General features: G+C 42.1%; 1 protein-coding gene across 7 annotated transcripts in view; it reads right to left on the reverse strand.

The window, feature by feature from the left end:
- The window catches only part of arap3 (ArfGAP with RhoGAP domain, ankyrin repeat and PH domain 3), a 42,793-nt gene that overhangs the window by 21,398 nt on the left and 4,521 nt on the right, over positions 1-16,874 (reverse strand). For 6 of the 7 annotated variants that reach the window (XM_064328115.1, XM_064328113.1, XM_064328118.1 and 3 more), the window contains 2 exons: positions 3,847-4,887; positions 70-113 (listed from right to left, as the gene is read on the reverse strand). In XM_064328115.1, the coding sequence (XP_064184185.1) occupies positions 70-113; positions 3,847-4,862 (1,060 nt within the window). In that variant the 5' untranslated portion in view covers positions 4,863-4,887. Of the gene's footprint in view, positions 1-69; positions 114-3,846; positions 4,888-9,124; positions 9,145-16,874 lie in introns of those variants that run through there. The other variant, XM_064328116.1, reaches the window with a different exon arrangement.

The following is a 16,874-nucleotide window of genomic DNA, read 5'->3' on the forward strand; positions in this document are numbered from 1 at the left end:
CTGTCTGTGAGCAGTGTGGAAATTTTCCTGTGGTTATTAATTCAATTCTACGGAAGGAAGGAAGCTTACCAAGCGTTCTCTCAGGTGTCTCTGGTGGGCTGTTGTTTAAAGTGCTATGAAACGGAAACACAAACCTTTTCAGAATCGCACTCTGGCTCATAGATATTATTACATGCTTATAAAATTCAACCGTTTCCTATCCAGTGGGTATGCTCTCAATACAAGTTATGCATACACTACAAATATGTTTCACAAGGTATAGCCTATTACATGCTTACAAGTCTTTTAATTATGTAAATTAGAAGGTAGACTGGAAAAAAAGAATTCTCTTTAAACAATTTCCTTCATATATTAGTTACTTTATATATCATTTTTTGGTGGAAAAAACAGGTAGTCCCAAAAGAACATTTCTCAAATGTACTGTGCTGAAATGCACTGCATAATGACTGCAATACACCAATTAAATTACAGTTCACTGCATGTATAACTTCACACATCTGACGGACAAAGCCTTCACTGTAGGACAGTTATCATTCTATATCTGTGACTAAAAATGGTACAGTGATTCAGAGGTAAAAATGAAGTACTTAATGCATTTCAAACAAGTTTGTTTGGGAGTTGCATGTCTCTTATGCTTGGCCCTCTGAAGGCCAAACTGAAATTTACTGACACTAGTTCTGTTTATAAAACAAACAGAGAGAGGACTTCAACGACATGATCATAAACAGAAAGCAGATAATTATTTTTCATATAAAAGGTTTTGTATCATGCTGCACTGTATCTTTTTACACTTGAGAGGAATATACATAGAGGATCTTTGAATAAGAATATTTAGTTTTGTTGTACTAAAGGTGTTTACAGTGCCATTCCCAAGTGCAAATAGTGTTAACACTGTACACTCATGAACTCATGATCTTAATACAATTTTAGGAATTACATCACTTAATAAATGCCTCTTTTCTACTAAAAAGTATTTCAATACGTTTAGCTATTCTTTAAAAAGTGAATATATACTGTAGATGCATATCATGGTACTTTCAACTGCTACTGCTGCACCCATTTAACAATCATACAAATAATTACTTTAATTGTGTGAACATAGATTGTTGGTACCAAAATGAAAATAAACCTGATGTGAACCTTGGAAGTTTCAGTTTAACACTAGGCAGTAGGCAGGTTTTGTCATTGTGAAAAGCCTGGCGGATGGAAATGTGGCTATTGTCACCGAATCCCGAGCCTTTCTCAGTACCCTTAACAACTCAAATGAGGTAGAAAGCTTTTTTCACATCCGTTTACTCAAAAGTGATACTCTTCATTAAACTACCGCTCATGTACTTCCATGTTTAGATATACGCTATTTTTTTCTACACAGATTAACCAACCATTTATCAATTTTAACTGAACTCCATGTAACTCAAAGTGTACCTGCAAAGTGTACACATTTCCTTTGCGGCGCAATTCACTTGCGAGGACTTAATGTTTCACCATTCTTCAATGTGAGATTATCTGGGTACACATCCCCACATCAAGCACACTTCCTTCTCACCATGACAACACATTAATTAACCTAAGGGCAGAAGCTGACTTTTTACAGCTTGCCCACTGTTTTGCCATTTAATTAGTAACTTCTGTAAGCCCTGCTGAGTTTCTAGGCAAGGTTGAGCCAGTCATTTATTTCGTCCAATGTGGCCACAACAAGTAAACATCATCAGGCCAGGAAATGAAATGGGGAAGTGCAGTCTAATTAGTCGACAACAAGGCAATGCAGTTATGCACTGAAGTGTTGTGAATCTACTGTGGAAGTATGACAATACTATTTTGTTTATTTGTTCTCACTTTTGACAAATTGGGGCCCAGTGCCTTGGCTTTGAAGCTCACAAAATAAGACAAAAAAAACTTCAGGAGAGGAGACTTTTTGGTTTTCACCCGTTCTTCTCATAACGCTGAGCTGAGAGTCTGTGTGGTCATTAACACCTCCACATTCTGTCCTTTGAACAGCGATTGAATAAAACATTTCACTCTATATCTTCCTCCCCACAGATACATTCACTGTTCACAATGATGATCCAATGGTTCTGTTTGGGTTTTTCAATCATCTTTTAATACACTGTTAGGGAATACTTCCACAAAAAGACGTAAAAAGTTGAATGGTTGGGCCAAGGAAGGGTCTGAAACATAGTAAAATTGCTCTTCAGTGATGCAGCGTACACCTCTCCCACACAAACCTAAACACCCTCAGTCACAATGCCTTTTGTATTTCGATGTCTTGTGAAAATTGCGTGTGTTCAAAGGCAGGAAGTTAGTGCTCTCCAATGAAGGGCTGAGGACCTCAAACTGCTTTTGATGCCAGTTTTAAAATCCAGTCACAGGGAGATTTGTACCTGGACTTATGATGAGTATTAAATGCGGAAGGCAATGAACAAAGAAATGAACAAACCAATATCAAGTCACTCATAGCCCATGACCTGTATGGCCAGTGCCCAGTGTGGTTATTCTGCATTGTGGCAGGATCTACCAATTTCTGGACTTCTGCAGGAAGGAATGATTCCACCACTTTCACCAGAAACTAAACTCACACAAGCTTAGGGGGGGCTGCTGAAAAAAGGAAGTGCTTTTGTATGGGGGGAAAAGAGGCACGCTAACAAGAGATACCTTTTTTATTATTCACAAGCATAATATAGACAGTTACCCAAAATTTGTGCATTTCGCAGCATGATTTCCACTCACAAGATCCTGACATGTACAGTACCACCCATGAGAAGCATTGTATTTGTTTATTATTAAAATTAACCAATCACATGAATTCAGGACTTAATTCAAAGAAAATTATTAGTCCAATGCATGTCTGGTAGGTATTAGTTCGCTGCAGTTACGTTCTGTTAGAAGCAATGCCACGCAAGGTCATCTCCGATTCCCATGGCCCCATTTGCAATCATATTCACGCTTGTTTGACATGGTTAGCATCTATCCAGTGTCCTTTATGGACAGGCTATTTAATGACATTGTCATGTATAAAGTTAATATTTTAGATGGGTAGCTACAATATCAGTTTGTCGTGAAAGCGTTTAGCTGAAACAGTACATGTGATGCTAGTCTCGCCCAAGAACCACTTGAAGATGGTATCAATGGCTGCCATACTTTAGGAACAGGGGTTGTACAAAATGGTAAGAAAAACATTTATATCCATTTTAGGCCACTCATGATATCAACCATGTTGTTCAAAAAGCCTGATTATGTTCTATGTTAGCAACATTATGTTACACCAGTAAAATGTAACCATTTTCCGCCTTCAGTTGATTCTAAATAAGTATTTTCTTATTTATTTAACGCATGTGATCTGCAGCAGTGGAACACATTTAGCTTGGTGGGTACTGCATCATCTTCAAAACGTTTATCCCTTGACAATCATCGCACCTGTGATGGTATGCCACAGACCACATGAGCAGTTTGATACTGGCTGCTAATGCAGTGATTGGGCCAGAGACTGGTAAGAAAATAAAGTGTTTTTAAAAGATGGCAGGTCCTTTTTGCATTGTAAAATTTATTATAAGCTTGTTTTTTATAACAGAATGCAACAAGTGCAGATTTCTGCGTTTTTCCCTTAACATTAGAAGAGGCACTGGGTAATTTAGGGGAGACGTATCGTTGGGGGAAACCCTGAAATCAACCCTGCCTTATCAGGGTATGAGTGCATCCAATCTATGCAAGGAAAAAGTGGCTGATATTATTTTAAAAATCAGCATAATTCTTCACGGTTGGAGCATGTTGCGTTTTCATTGTTTGTTCACTAAACTCCATGAGCATAGTGGAAAAGAAAGGCAATACTCTGGAGGCGGATGACTGTACCTGTTTCTCTCCATAGAGGTGTTGAGCTCCTGTCGGGGAGGGGGTAGTGGGACGGGGCGGTTCCTGTTTATTTCTGCCCTAGGGGCCTCAGGGCCGAGTAAAGTGCCCCAGTAGATTTCATTGGAGACCATCTCCATGGGGCAGTGAGGGGGACTGGTAGAAGGGAGGAAGGGAGGCTCCCCTTGGGTACAGGGTGTTCCGGGACAGGAGGAGGCGGAAGGAGGGGTAAACTGGCTCTGACCTTCCCTAGCGGGTGATGATAGAACCCTGAAAGTGGCTGGAGGTATCCCCCGATTGAGCCTTGGAGGCACAGGGGGCAGATCTCCGCCAGACTCTGAACAGTTACTCAAACACCTCTCACAAGATCCCCCCCTCAGGCCGGAACCCGGGTCCTCCAAGTCGGACTCTCCAGGAGCAAAATCCTCCACCACCATGAAGCACAGAGATTCCTGAGACACTCCTTTGGTTAGTCTGGACTCCGGAGCTGGACAGGAGAGTAGAGGCTCCATTTTGGACTTGTGGAACACAGTCCTGGGCTTGGGCACTGGCTTAACCAGTGCGCCACTATGCTTCGGGTGAGAGTTTGCAATCGCTGATGGAAGGTTTGGGACAGAGCTGTTCCGATGATGACCGAGGGACACGGGGACCCCGCATGGGGGAGACGGAGGTCCCGACCCACCCGGTGCCCCTGGAAACGCCAAGTGGATGGCAGATTCGGACTGGCAGCGGTCGAACAGAGGCTCCTGGCTTTGTCCACGGATCTGTGCTGCTATTTTGAGGATGCGCTTCCTGTGGCCTGTGGCAGTTATCCCCAATTGATTGAGAGTCTCATTGTTGAGATGAATTAAGTCTTTGGCCTGGAGGAACCCAGACTGCCTGAAGACTTCCAGGTACTTATCCAAGTGAATAGAGGTCAGCAGGTTCCCCACATCCACATTCTCATCGAACATTGCCATAACAGACGGAGACTCCTGGATCCTGCTGGCATGAAATTCAATGGCCAAAATCGGCCACATGGAAGAAAGGACACCACCCTGCCATCTGAAATGATAAAGAAACAGGCTGACATCAGCTTTAGAGTTCTCAATATTAAAGGAACATTTCCTCAATCAACAAAAAAAGGTTTATTTGAATGTGTAATATGTGCATAAATGTAGGCCTACCGCTTGATTATTTGGTTGGTTCAGTGGTGGTTGTGGTGTGGAGAGTGTGTGTGTGTGTGTTTTTTTCATAAATTCAATGACATCACAGTGACCTTTCTTGAAGAAGGGGTCATGGCATTCCTACTGCCTCACGAAGTCACAGAGTCTGAGATCATTCAACAGACAAAGCCACCTTATTGTTCCTTTTAGACTGTAATACTCCAAGGAGAGAATAAAGGGATGGGCTTCTTTGGACACACAATGAGAAACATGAAGTACAAATGTGCTAAAAATTAAGACTAGGGACTTTGTGTATATAGTGTATACACACTTACACTTTAAAACTCTCTGAGTAAAATTTTTCATTTCATGTCATAATCGCGTAAGAAACAGTCTAACTATGACAACAGGAAGTTATATAATGAGATAAAACATCAATAAAAGCTAATAAAGCTAATAAAAGCACATTGTGACTAATTGTTAAACTGAATGTTTAATTGTGGTTATACTTCAAAGTTTTAGTGAATGGTTGGTCTACAAAGATTGTTACATTATAATCAATTAATGCGGTTTTTCCAAAATGACACTATACTTATGATCTGTTTTCCAATGTTTTTTTGTGCTTTCAATTTATGCAAAACCTGGTTGGTAATCTAGCTGCCTTGAGTCACCAAGGAGGGCCATACCCAATCTTTTCACGGGAGTTCTTCTTTCATACTTTATAAAGTTTATCCTGGCTAAAAGAACTCAGACAGTGACTGTGTGACAGCGACTGTGGTCGATCCAGCTTTAGTGCCACGGTCAACTCGATGCATCATCTCTCTATATTTAGCTACATTCAGAATGTAAAGTTCTTGTCTTCAAGAGACCACTACAATGCATTGAAATGTAGGCAATAAAAATTCTTGTCATCTGTCCACTTCATTCTTTTATGCAATTAACCTCTTAGCGCACAGCCCCTAGTGGTGGGCACGCCCGTGTGCCTAGATTACTAAAGTCAAACATTCGGTGCTACTGCAACCAACGTGTGAGATGAATACAGAAACGCGTTGTTTCAGTTTCATTAGTAGACGATACATGACAACTATGCCGAAAACGGAGTTTCGCAGCCCCACCATTGTCGCTCCGGTCGTTCATTTAACACGCACCCCCTCCCTGCAGTCTCATCTAAAAAACACCCCCCACCCTTGACATAATGGACAATATTGTCTATCTTGGCATTCATAAAAATATTCTTTCACCACTAAAAAATCGTATTCCGTCATAGCAACAAGATAAACCCGACAATAGCCCTAAGATATGCCTATACAGAGCAGTGAAAACGCTGCTCACTGAATAACGAAATAAACGAGAAAAAGTTTTTAAAAATGATACCATGTCATTCTACAGTCAATATCTGGGACTAAATATTGAATAAATATAAAACCTTACTGTTGGTTTTACGTGTAGAGATGTCCCTTTTGAGACTGGGTGGTCATATATTGTCTTGGACAATCCGTTTGGGAAATATACGCGCATCTGTGACGCCTGGGTATCTTCCAAAATAGCTGTGCATAACACCACACCTGTTGTTTACGGCGTCGTCGCCCTTTTTACTACAGTCTGACTTGATTGACAATTCATTTATTCAGTAGGCGAGAGTATAAGCTTTCTAACGATGTATAACATGTCTAATTCTGCTTTTGGAATAGCGTTTTATAGGTCAGCGTAACAGAAAATATTCTTAGCATCGCATTCACTTACGCATTCACTCTGTTAGCAGACAAATACGATGCACCTAACAAAACGTGTTCAAGGATATTTTGTCATTTCTTGGAAAATTCTATTATTATTGAGGACTTCTGAACATAGCTAAGCCATATGTTTGCTGATAGACCTAGCTGACATCGTTTTCTGGAGCAAAACAGAAGCGAATAGAACAATATCATTGATACTGTCTCTGTCTCCATCTACTGAACATAGAGGAGATTTCATCATTGCTATGTAGCCTAAGTATTACCGCTCAAAAGATTTCGGTTATATACGTTATTTTTGAAATTGAGTATCTTTAAATAGGTTAGTGGTGTTATATAATGTAAATATTTCACACTGTAATGTAAGCGTTAGATGGAAGTGTAATAGTTTTTGTGAAGCATGCAACAGTGATGACGTCAGAGCTGGAACATTGCCAAAACGTGGTGGACGGGTGAAAATTGTTTTCATGTTGTCTCATCCCCATACAAGAAAACATACGAGAGTACAGAGTATAGAAATACACACGAGTTAATTATTACACATTTAGGTACTGTACCGCATTGTGTGACAATATTTTTGCATTATTTTTTAAATCTGATAGCAATGTTTCATCTTAAATCCTCATAAGGGGCTCATTTATATGCTTTATAATGGACAAAAAGCATTTTATTCAATTTTGGAGAGATTTTGGATATGTTTCTGGACACCTAGCTATTTTAGACCACTGTACTGACTGAAAGCATTTAATTCCCATTTGAAAATTATGCAACAGTGATTTTCTTGAGTCAAAACAGTTGTGGCCCGCGTAAACCTTCAAATGCAGGAAAACACAGCATCAACTAAACATCTGGTTTTGTAACCTCTATTGCAAGGTGCACTTCTCATGATTTCTCAGTCATGCAAAGCTCAACAGCTACATCTAGCTAGCTTGAGCACCAAGCCCCGGGTCTCCAACCTGTTAACACTGTGTCTCGAAGAAGCTGATAATTGAGCTCAGGCTTGTTATCACTGACTAATGGATGAGGAATGACAGTGATATATTGCACAGCATGTGCTAATGGAAATGTGATCTCCTACTGGCTGTAGTCATTTAGCTGCTGGGTGTTAACTAAAGGCCCTACTAAAGGAAGTTATTATTAAATCCCAGATGAAAAGCTGACCGGCAAAGGTGCTAACAGAAAACTAACAACACACAATTAAAATATCCAAGATCATTTTTCAAGAATTACTACTTAGGGAGACAAAATCTGAATAGTTATAAATAGAAAGACACAACTTTTCTCACTGTATAGGTACTTAAATCAGTTTAAATAACAGACTAGGCATTTTGGACAGTGCAGAATGGATGTAAATTAGCCTGGGGAAAGAAAATGCTGCTCTCAATTCAACAATGTAAAGACAGTATAATAGCTCACTGTTAACCTACAGCTGAAGATGTCTTAACAATAACTCATCATGTAAAAAAAAAATATAATAATAATAACAGGCAAACGAAACGAGCAGCCAGGGCCACTGAACAATGGAGAGACACCACCCAGCCGGGGGCCCTCCAGGACAGTGCACTGTGGTTAGCTGAGGTTAGCTGCAGAGATGCAGCTCTGCAGGAGGCAGAGCCCTGGAAGAAGAGCTCCCAGAGCAGACACTTCCTGGAAAAGGATTGGAATGAGCTTTAAAAGAATTTTTTTTTCAACTTTTTCTAACCCAAAGGGCAGTTGAGCTTGAGAACACAGCGTAGCGTGAAATCTCAAGGATGACTGTGTCTTTGTCAGACCCAGCTGGGGGAAGGTGGGGTGAGGATGTGGGACGGGGGGGAGGATGCTGAGGTTGAGTACCTTTCATTGAACAGGGTATCTTATAAAATGCCTTGTGCTGTTTTTAGCAGATTACAAGTACCTGGTAATATGCATACATCACTGCAAGATTTTCATCATGTTCAAATGGCCAACTGAATCAGATGCCTTTGTACAAGTTTCACTAAGTTATATTGCTTGTGACAAACAAGACAGCAATAGGCTAAATGATGACTGCAGTGAGTAAAATACTTCCTGCCAGAGATAAAGGCACTGGGCAGCCTTGATTTGACCAATCCTGGGAACTCCCTTAGCGGACAGAAGGAAAAAACCTGTTAATTGCTACCAATGGTTAATTTGACCTGAGCTGAAAAACCCCTTTGACTGTTTAAAAAAATAGATGCTATCAACAGGAAGTTATAAACTCTGCCTTGGGTGGATCAAAGCTGAAATTACATTAGTACAATATAGGAGCCTAATGCACCAAAACAGAACAGCAGATATCAGATACCAAATGACATGCTTGTTAGTTCTCTGCCGCACATCCACCAAAACATAATCAATCGGACGGGGATGGCAGAAGATATGAAAATTTCAAGAGAAACAACCGACCAGTCCAGTGATTAGCTCCGAGCAGAGCAGCCGGAGCAGAAGAGCAGAACCTCCGTCCTCCGGAGATTTGAACTAAGAGGCAGTGGGAAAGGCGGCTGTCAAAAGGGGACGTGAGTCATATCCGCCTCCTTCCCCTGCTGCCATGCTGGCAGGTGACCCCTGGCTTCAGCGCCCTGACAGGCTGGCAGGAAGCGCGTGAGCTGGGCTGATAAAGGAAGTCTGGCCTTCAGGCCAAACTCTGGGGCTCCCATCTCACCATTGCTGAGATATGTCCGCTGCCAGTGTTGTCATCAAGCTAGACATGACATCTCAGAGTAACGCTATCTGGGTTGCACTGATTACGCTAGCGAGCCAGACTAAAGCCTCTTTCGCACATGGAACACAAAACATTGCAGTATTAACTTCTTCAGCAATCTAGTGGCTTCTCTTGTTCACACAACTAAGGACTATCTGGTATTTTACCAGGTAAAAAACCTGCTGTCTGGACAAGCGGTTGTCAAATATGCCAAACGAGCCATGGATGTTGCCTACGTCAAGAGAACAACCAAGACCTATAGGTATAAAGCTATATGATTTTGTTAAATCTAGATTCCTAGCCAGATAAGCTTGCTAAAATAGCTTTCTAATGAAAAAAGGGAATGATAACGCCCTGCCAGATACCAAGGTAGCGTTCCTTTATTTCATGTGCTCTGTTTCGTTCTTTTGCAGTAGTAAGAACAAAGCAGCTTGATGAGTGTCTTAAAACAATTTGATCGATTAATATGGTTAATAGGATAAGGCTGCTGTGTGAAACGATCAAAAGATGCTGATCTCGGCACATATCCCGCGTGGGGCCGATCTCTCCGATAAGTGATTGCCAAGATGCAAACACTCGGCGAATCCATTGAACCATGAAACACAGCTGATGACAATTCCCAGGCAACATGCTGAAATGAAAACTGCAAGTCATTCATTTCAGAAATATTTTTTTGAAAACATTCATAATGGTTCCTGTATTCCTCTGCTACCCAGGCTCAACACTAACCCCTCGGGCACAAGATTTTGATGAAATTAAAGGCACAATCAAATGATGCTCTAAAGTGAACATTTTTTCAAATAAACTTCTTAATCCAAATGTTTTTCAGGACTAAAGGCTGATGAAATTCTCCTTGCTTGGAAGCCTGAAGCCCGTAACCCAGCCTTCTTTAAAAAGAAAAGATAAAATGTTGCTATTAATATTGTTTGTTCATTTAATCGCATTCTGAAATCTATTTTGTCTTAACATAAAGATTTTAAAAATGCTCTACAAAGCATGCTCTTGCAGTTCTGCTATTTTTGAAGAAGTGACTGGCAAAATTTCCAAGTGTCTGGTCAATTTTCTCATCCACCAGACTGTTTCAACAAAACGTTAGTTTCAGACCCTGATACATGACCGTTTCATGTGACAGAAATAGACGCTGGAGTCAGAAAACAGGAGAGGCCTATATTATAGTCCCTGAACCATTATCGTAAGGCATTTGATATTATTTGCCTCGATCAATTTAGCATTGCAGACATGGGTCAGAAAAAAAATGGGATTGACCCTCACAGAACATTTTCTGCTATTGTTAAGTTCCTAGGGATTACACTGCAGAAAGTAAAGGGAAAGTTTTTGGGGTTGGTCATTCAAATCATTTAGGCTAGTTCGCTTTGTAGGAGTCAGTTGCCTGGAATGTGCTTGGTATGCAACTATAGATTGTCCCTGACGTATCCCTGTTGGGCTTGGATTCCAACTTTCGCAATCAAAGTTCACTTTTAAAAACATGACTGGACGTGGATTCAAAGATAACTAAAATTTACTCACAAAAAAAACAATTGCTTTTTTTTTGTACGTAAAACTGGATTATTTTCTCAAAATACTTCAAGATACTTTAAATGTTTAGTCAGATCAACACCTAAAATTTCAACTATAAATTTGATAGTTATAGTAATAACTGCCCAAACCAGAGAAAAGAACAGTGGCACCAAGGGTAGGCACCATCCCCACTCTGTAGGACCCAAACTACAACTTCTGCATCGACTTCAGACAGGGCATTAGACATGAGGAAGGGGGGAGTTATTTTGAGATGAAAAAGTGTGACAGACTGCTCTGTAAAAGCAGTGCCTCTGGCTGGCTGAAGGGGAGACGGGGGAGGGAAAAAATGCTTTAAAATGAGTTAATGGACATTCTTTTGCAGGACATGTGGGGGGTGGGGGTGTCTAGGGCCTATCGCCAGAGTCAGGGAAAGGTTTTCCTCTTTAAATCACCTTTATAAGCAGACGCCGACATTTAATGGAGATCCCTTGTGCGATCAAGCTCACCTTATCCAGGGAAATATGGGGAGAAAAAACCAGAACCGAAAACACAAAAAAAAAATTCTGAGTCACAGTGACTACAAATTTAGCTAACATGCTTCTGAGCCAGGAATGTTAAAATAGAATGCATTTGGTTTCATGTCTTACGTATTTCTCGCATTAGTTCCAGATATAGCCAGACCTGCAAATTCATCAGGGGTGAAAAAGGTGACAGATTTACCCATGAGCCACATCTGTCCAAAATGTAAACAAGTAAGGCAGTCTTCACGGTCGGGGAAAATCTTATGACAGCATCACCCAGGGAGTGAACACCACAAACAGCGGTGGTGTAAGAGTTATTGGTTCATTGCTAGTAACTGATTGTGGTGAAAATCTTCGGTGGCGAACCCCCCCCCCCCCCAAATTTCAAAAACTCATCAGATCTACACGAATCACACAAATGACCTATTTTGGCGAATTTCGCCAAAAAGCGACTAGTTTGCAGGTAGCCTATGTATAGCCTACATAAATTTCACCCACTCTCACCCAGGTGATGTGGATATACGCTCCAACACTGAACAATGATTTCCCATGTGGCTCTGGGCTTTGGAATGTGCTCTAAATTATGGCCTACAAGGCAAGTTAGATTTTCTTTACATACGTCTGCAGGCTATATCTGTCTTTTGCAGAACAGCAGTGTCATCTGCTTTGTCAGTTCCTCCACCGTTATTCTTCGGGGTTTTCAGGGTGTGTGTGAAAACAGAGAATGTGTGAAAATCAGCCAACATGTGTTCGCTGTTCAGCTTAAATGCATCACCACAAAAAGAGCACATCTGAGTGAGAAGTCAGCCACTGACTAAAAGTAAGCGGGGGCTGTAAAGCACAAATATTTTCTCATTTGTGGGTTGCAAAACAAATTTAAATTAATGAAAAAAACCCTTGATCCTTGATCACTGAATCCTACAGTATGGTCTGTCATCCACCATCATGCAAACCCATAACCCTAAATCTCTCTTGGTCTGGAAAGCCAAGAAACGACAATCGATAACTCATGCATTCTGGGGACAAAAGTGGCTTGAGAGTCATGCTTGGCAGGAAACAAACAAACAAACAAATGTGGCTTCGCTTTCTTCACCGCACCCACATTTTCCAAGTCAACAGGATCGATTGTGTCGACCAATCAGAGCCTCCGCTCCCCGGGGGCTGCCACGGCTCCCCTCGGCCCTGTACGGCCTGCTTGAAGCACAGGATACAGCTGTCCCTCAAACCCTGCTGAAAACACAGGGCCCACACCCTCCTCCTCTGCCTGCTATAACAGGAAGGGAGATAAACTCGCTAATGTTCAGACAGATCAGAGATAATGATGACCCTCTGCCCCATGGCTCTGCTGGGGGGATGGAGGGGGGACACACAGCTGAAAGGGGAATGTGTTGACATAGAGATGGAGGAAGTCAGGCGTGGTGGTCTTGTGGTCCTCGTAGTCACACATGGGAATCTGGCATTTTCTGAAGAGCTCCGGGAATTTTTCCCCAGTCAAGTTATGTAGGCGGGTTTAGCCTGATGATGGCGGCGGGGGACAGGGAGGGAGAGTAAGCAAACAAACATGGAGACCAGTAGATCAAAACGGCTTGCTGCCAAGAGATTTCTCAGATTCAGACTTTGTCAGGTACTGATTGGGTAACATTAATTATCTGCAAAAAATTAAAAGATTTCTAAATGCATTACATTTCCAATTCCCTTGAGTTATTTTAGCCAGAAAAGAAATCTCAGAGGACTTAAAAACATTAAGCACCACTGGTGTCTTTTCCTGTAACAGGCCAGATGTGTGCATATGATAATAAGTCAGTTCGACATTGGCCTATGCACTGTGTGACATTTAATCAGGCTGCATGGAGTCATCACCCAAAATGTTTTTGAAAGCAAATTTCCTTCTGCAACATACCAATGCGGACTTCAAGCCAGAGAAAACAAACGGCACACAGAAATCTTGGCAGAAGGTCGCTTTAGCAACTGTGAAAAATGCAGTGCGGGAATGGCTATACAGCAGGTTCTCTGGGTATACATAAGGAGCCAGTGCTCCAGCTGCAATAGCCTTACAAGCAGAGCATGCAAAGTCTAAACAACGTTTAAAAACCTGTAATATACTGAGCACAGAATTAGCAGTTAAACACAGATCAAATTCCAGTAAGCCAGTTGGCTGTCGACAATTTTCTTTTACTGTATACCTTGTCCAGTAGTCCTAAACACAAAAATCACTTTTCGCAGTGCTTTCTGGGCTAATAAATATGTCAACATGCCTCCTGCAGTTTATGTAACACAGCAGCTTCTTGTTTTACAGGCTCACAGTGACACAGTTTCCACCAATTGTTCACAAGCCTGTTTCCTTCCTTCTGCTTTCAGTGCTACTTGCATGTAACACCTTTTCCTCCAGAAGAAGGTGACAGATTCAGACAGACAGTTGAAAATACAATCTTCAGACACAGACCCACTCAGTGGACACACTAGTTAACCTCCGTAACCCGTAGGTACCATGCTACAAAATTGAAGGAATGCATGCAAAATTAGGGCATTTAAAGTAGTAACTGGTCACGCTACTTTCTGAAGCCAAATTGAGAACACACCGCCGTGTATGATGACCCCACAAAATATTTATTTTTATCATTTAAAAAAAAAAAAATCAGCTTGGCCCTATTGTATTTCAGTGCTGAAACATAATTCTGGTCCTCTTGGCTTCAAAAGGGTGAAAATACTGGTCAAAATCAAGGCATCACTACGAGGTTGGCCATGTAGCATAGCTGGTCGCATGTTCATCTTAGTTTCAGTCATCACCAGACTAAGCTTTCGCAACCAGCGATTTCTACAACTCTGAAAGGACACTCTCCATCCACCTCCTCAACAGGTTTACAACCGTCAGTGCATGAATCACATTAAAGGCAAGTCACGCCAGAGCCGTCTGTTCTGACGGACACCCTTGAATCGCACCCTCGTTTGGTGCTTTGAGTTCACACACCAATGCCCCCTCCTCCCTAGCTCCACCCAACTCCATATCACAGCTGTCCATATGATCGGCAACCCCTACACAGGCACTCCATTCACAGTCTCATGGACAATATAAGATCCCACAATCATGAGCTACACGAAAACAACTAAAGACTGGCTTTCTTTTCACTTAATGAAATTTGCAACTAGTGGGTGACTGGGAGGGGGTTTCCAACTATGCTCATCTCACAGCCAGTTTACAAACTTCTTGTTCTCTGACTATCATAAAACCTTGATTCTGTTGCAACATATGGTTGCAAGAAAATGTTCGTCGTTTACGCAAAATAGGCAAAATAATTATCAATTGAGCTTAGGCCTACACCGTTTTAAGTGTTGAAATGAATGGATATGTGAGCAAGTAAATGCCTCCTCATGAGGCACCATGGGTCCTGACCACTAATCCAAGCCATAGCTATCCATACACTGTAGCAGTGTGCCGACGTACCACTCGAAGGTTAGCCTAGGACCTTGCAGCAATTCAAAACATTCCATGATGTGTACAGTAACTGAGAACAGCGGCATTTAACAATGATAATAATATGGTACAAATGTATGGAATTTGCAATTTTACTCACAAATATGACACTGAAATGACAGATACCAGCAGATGGAACCGAATGCAAAGATCCATTCAATGACAATCAAGTCAACTTCTCAGCAACAACATATTATCACAACACAACACATTAATGCCAGTGTTTCTCCCAACAACATTACTGTACCATGACTTGCTATCAAGGCAAAACTGAATATTACCAAGAGAACAAGCACAACACTTTATCTTTCCCCACAGAGGGAAGTGCAGTAATGCAGTATGTACATCACTGTGTTAAGTACCCAGTCGCTTCAATGCTCCCTCCTCTCAGGTAACCAAGGGGGGGAAGGGGGGGGGGGGGGGAAGGCACATTTAGAAAAATCTTATGGGTCCGTCTCCAAATTCGAATTCTGTCCAATCCTCCAAGTCAAACAATTAGTGGAAGCTGTAGAGTCAAAAGCGATTAGCCGAAGGGAGGGATGGAGGATGTCTCTGGGATGGAGGGTGCAGGGGTTGTATATAAATAACAGAGGGCCACTATTGTGCGCCACAATATGTCATTGTTGGGGCCTGGCCGAGGCCGCGCTGCCTCAATGACTGGACGCGCTTGTGTGCTAATAAGCTGGCCCCTCGCTTGGTCACATTTTCGCCACTCGGCTCGGCACACTGGACTGAGGCCCTCTGTTCCGTTCAAACGGGGCCCGCCGCTTCTTCCCCTCCTCCTCCCCTCTTTGGAGAAGCGCAACCCCCTGCGGGGCTGGCGGCTCTTCAGCCTGTTCCCTCGAAGGCCACCGGGAGCGCCGCTCGCTGGTTCCCCCTCCGCTCGGGTCGCGCTTGGCAGCGGACGCGTCGCTAAAGCGCCGCAGCCCTGCCCTCATGGCCTGCCCGTGTGGGAGGTTACAGCAGCCCTGACTGATGTGGCCGGTCAGGCGTCCCCACCCACCCACAAACACCAGAGTGCTAACACTTCAAGAGCTCCAGTCTGAGTTTCGGATGTGGTTCTGTATGAATGTCTGTGGACCCCGTCTGGTGTTCATCCACACAAAACCACACCAGACAGGGTCCACAGACACCTACACCTATGCGTGTTCATTTGCAGGGTTACAGGAAAATCACTACAGGAGTGTTGCTTTAGATATGCACTTAAAGGACACCCAACAGCCGCTCAGAAAACGCATGTCTCTCTCCAACAGCAAACAGGGATGAAGCATTAGCATTCTGTAATGTTCTGGAGTTGTTGTGTATTGCCTCATCAACACAAAAAGCCAGCCATTTCTCATAAATAATCAAACAGTTATGGCAGACAATTAAATTTCAGAGTGCTAAGTCACTTGCACAAATTTCAAGCATTAAATACTTGAAGAGTAAAAATTAGGTCAGTTTCACTTTGTGCTTCCTTAAAAATACTATTCATCTAACCTGTCAGTGTTCAAAGTGTTCCACTACAGTGTATAGTGGTCCTCTGTAATGCTTTTTAAAGGATTATGTAACACATTGAAAGTGATAAGCCGTAAGTACACTTCAGTGGTGCTGATATTAACTCTGTCAAAGCTAAATGCACCTCAGAGAGGAACAGACCCACCCACAGAAACTCTGTCATGATCCACTTGTTTCACATGTGTATCTAGGAGAAGTGTGCGCCTGCAAATCTTACACACTTTTTTTTTTTATTTTTTATTTTTTTTTTTTACAAAGAATCCTGTCCCCCCTCCTACACTGACCATGGCTTGTAATTTGATGTGCTGTCTGGTTGAACAGAACTGCCTTAGGCTTGGAATGACCTTGTGCCCAACCTTCAAAGACAGCCTTACCCTCACACATTAGTCAGTGGTGAGTCTGCCTCTGCATTTAAATTCAGACGTCGTTTAAGCTTTCGGCCATGTT

This window comes from Anguilla rostrata, chromosome 3, assembly GCF_018555375.3.
Source record: "Anguilla rostrata isolate EN2019 chromosome 3, ASM1855537v3, whole genome shotgun sequence".
Classification (NCBI taxonomy): domain Eukaryota; kingdom Metazoa; phylum Chordata; class Actinopteri; order Anguilliformes; family Anguillidae; genus Anguilla; species Anguilla rostrata.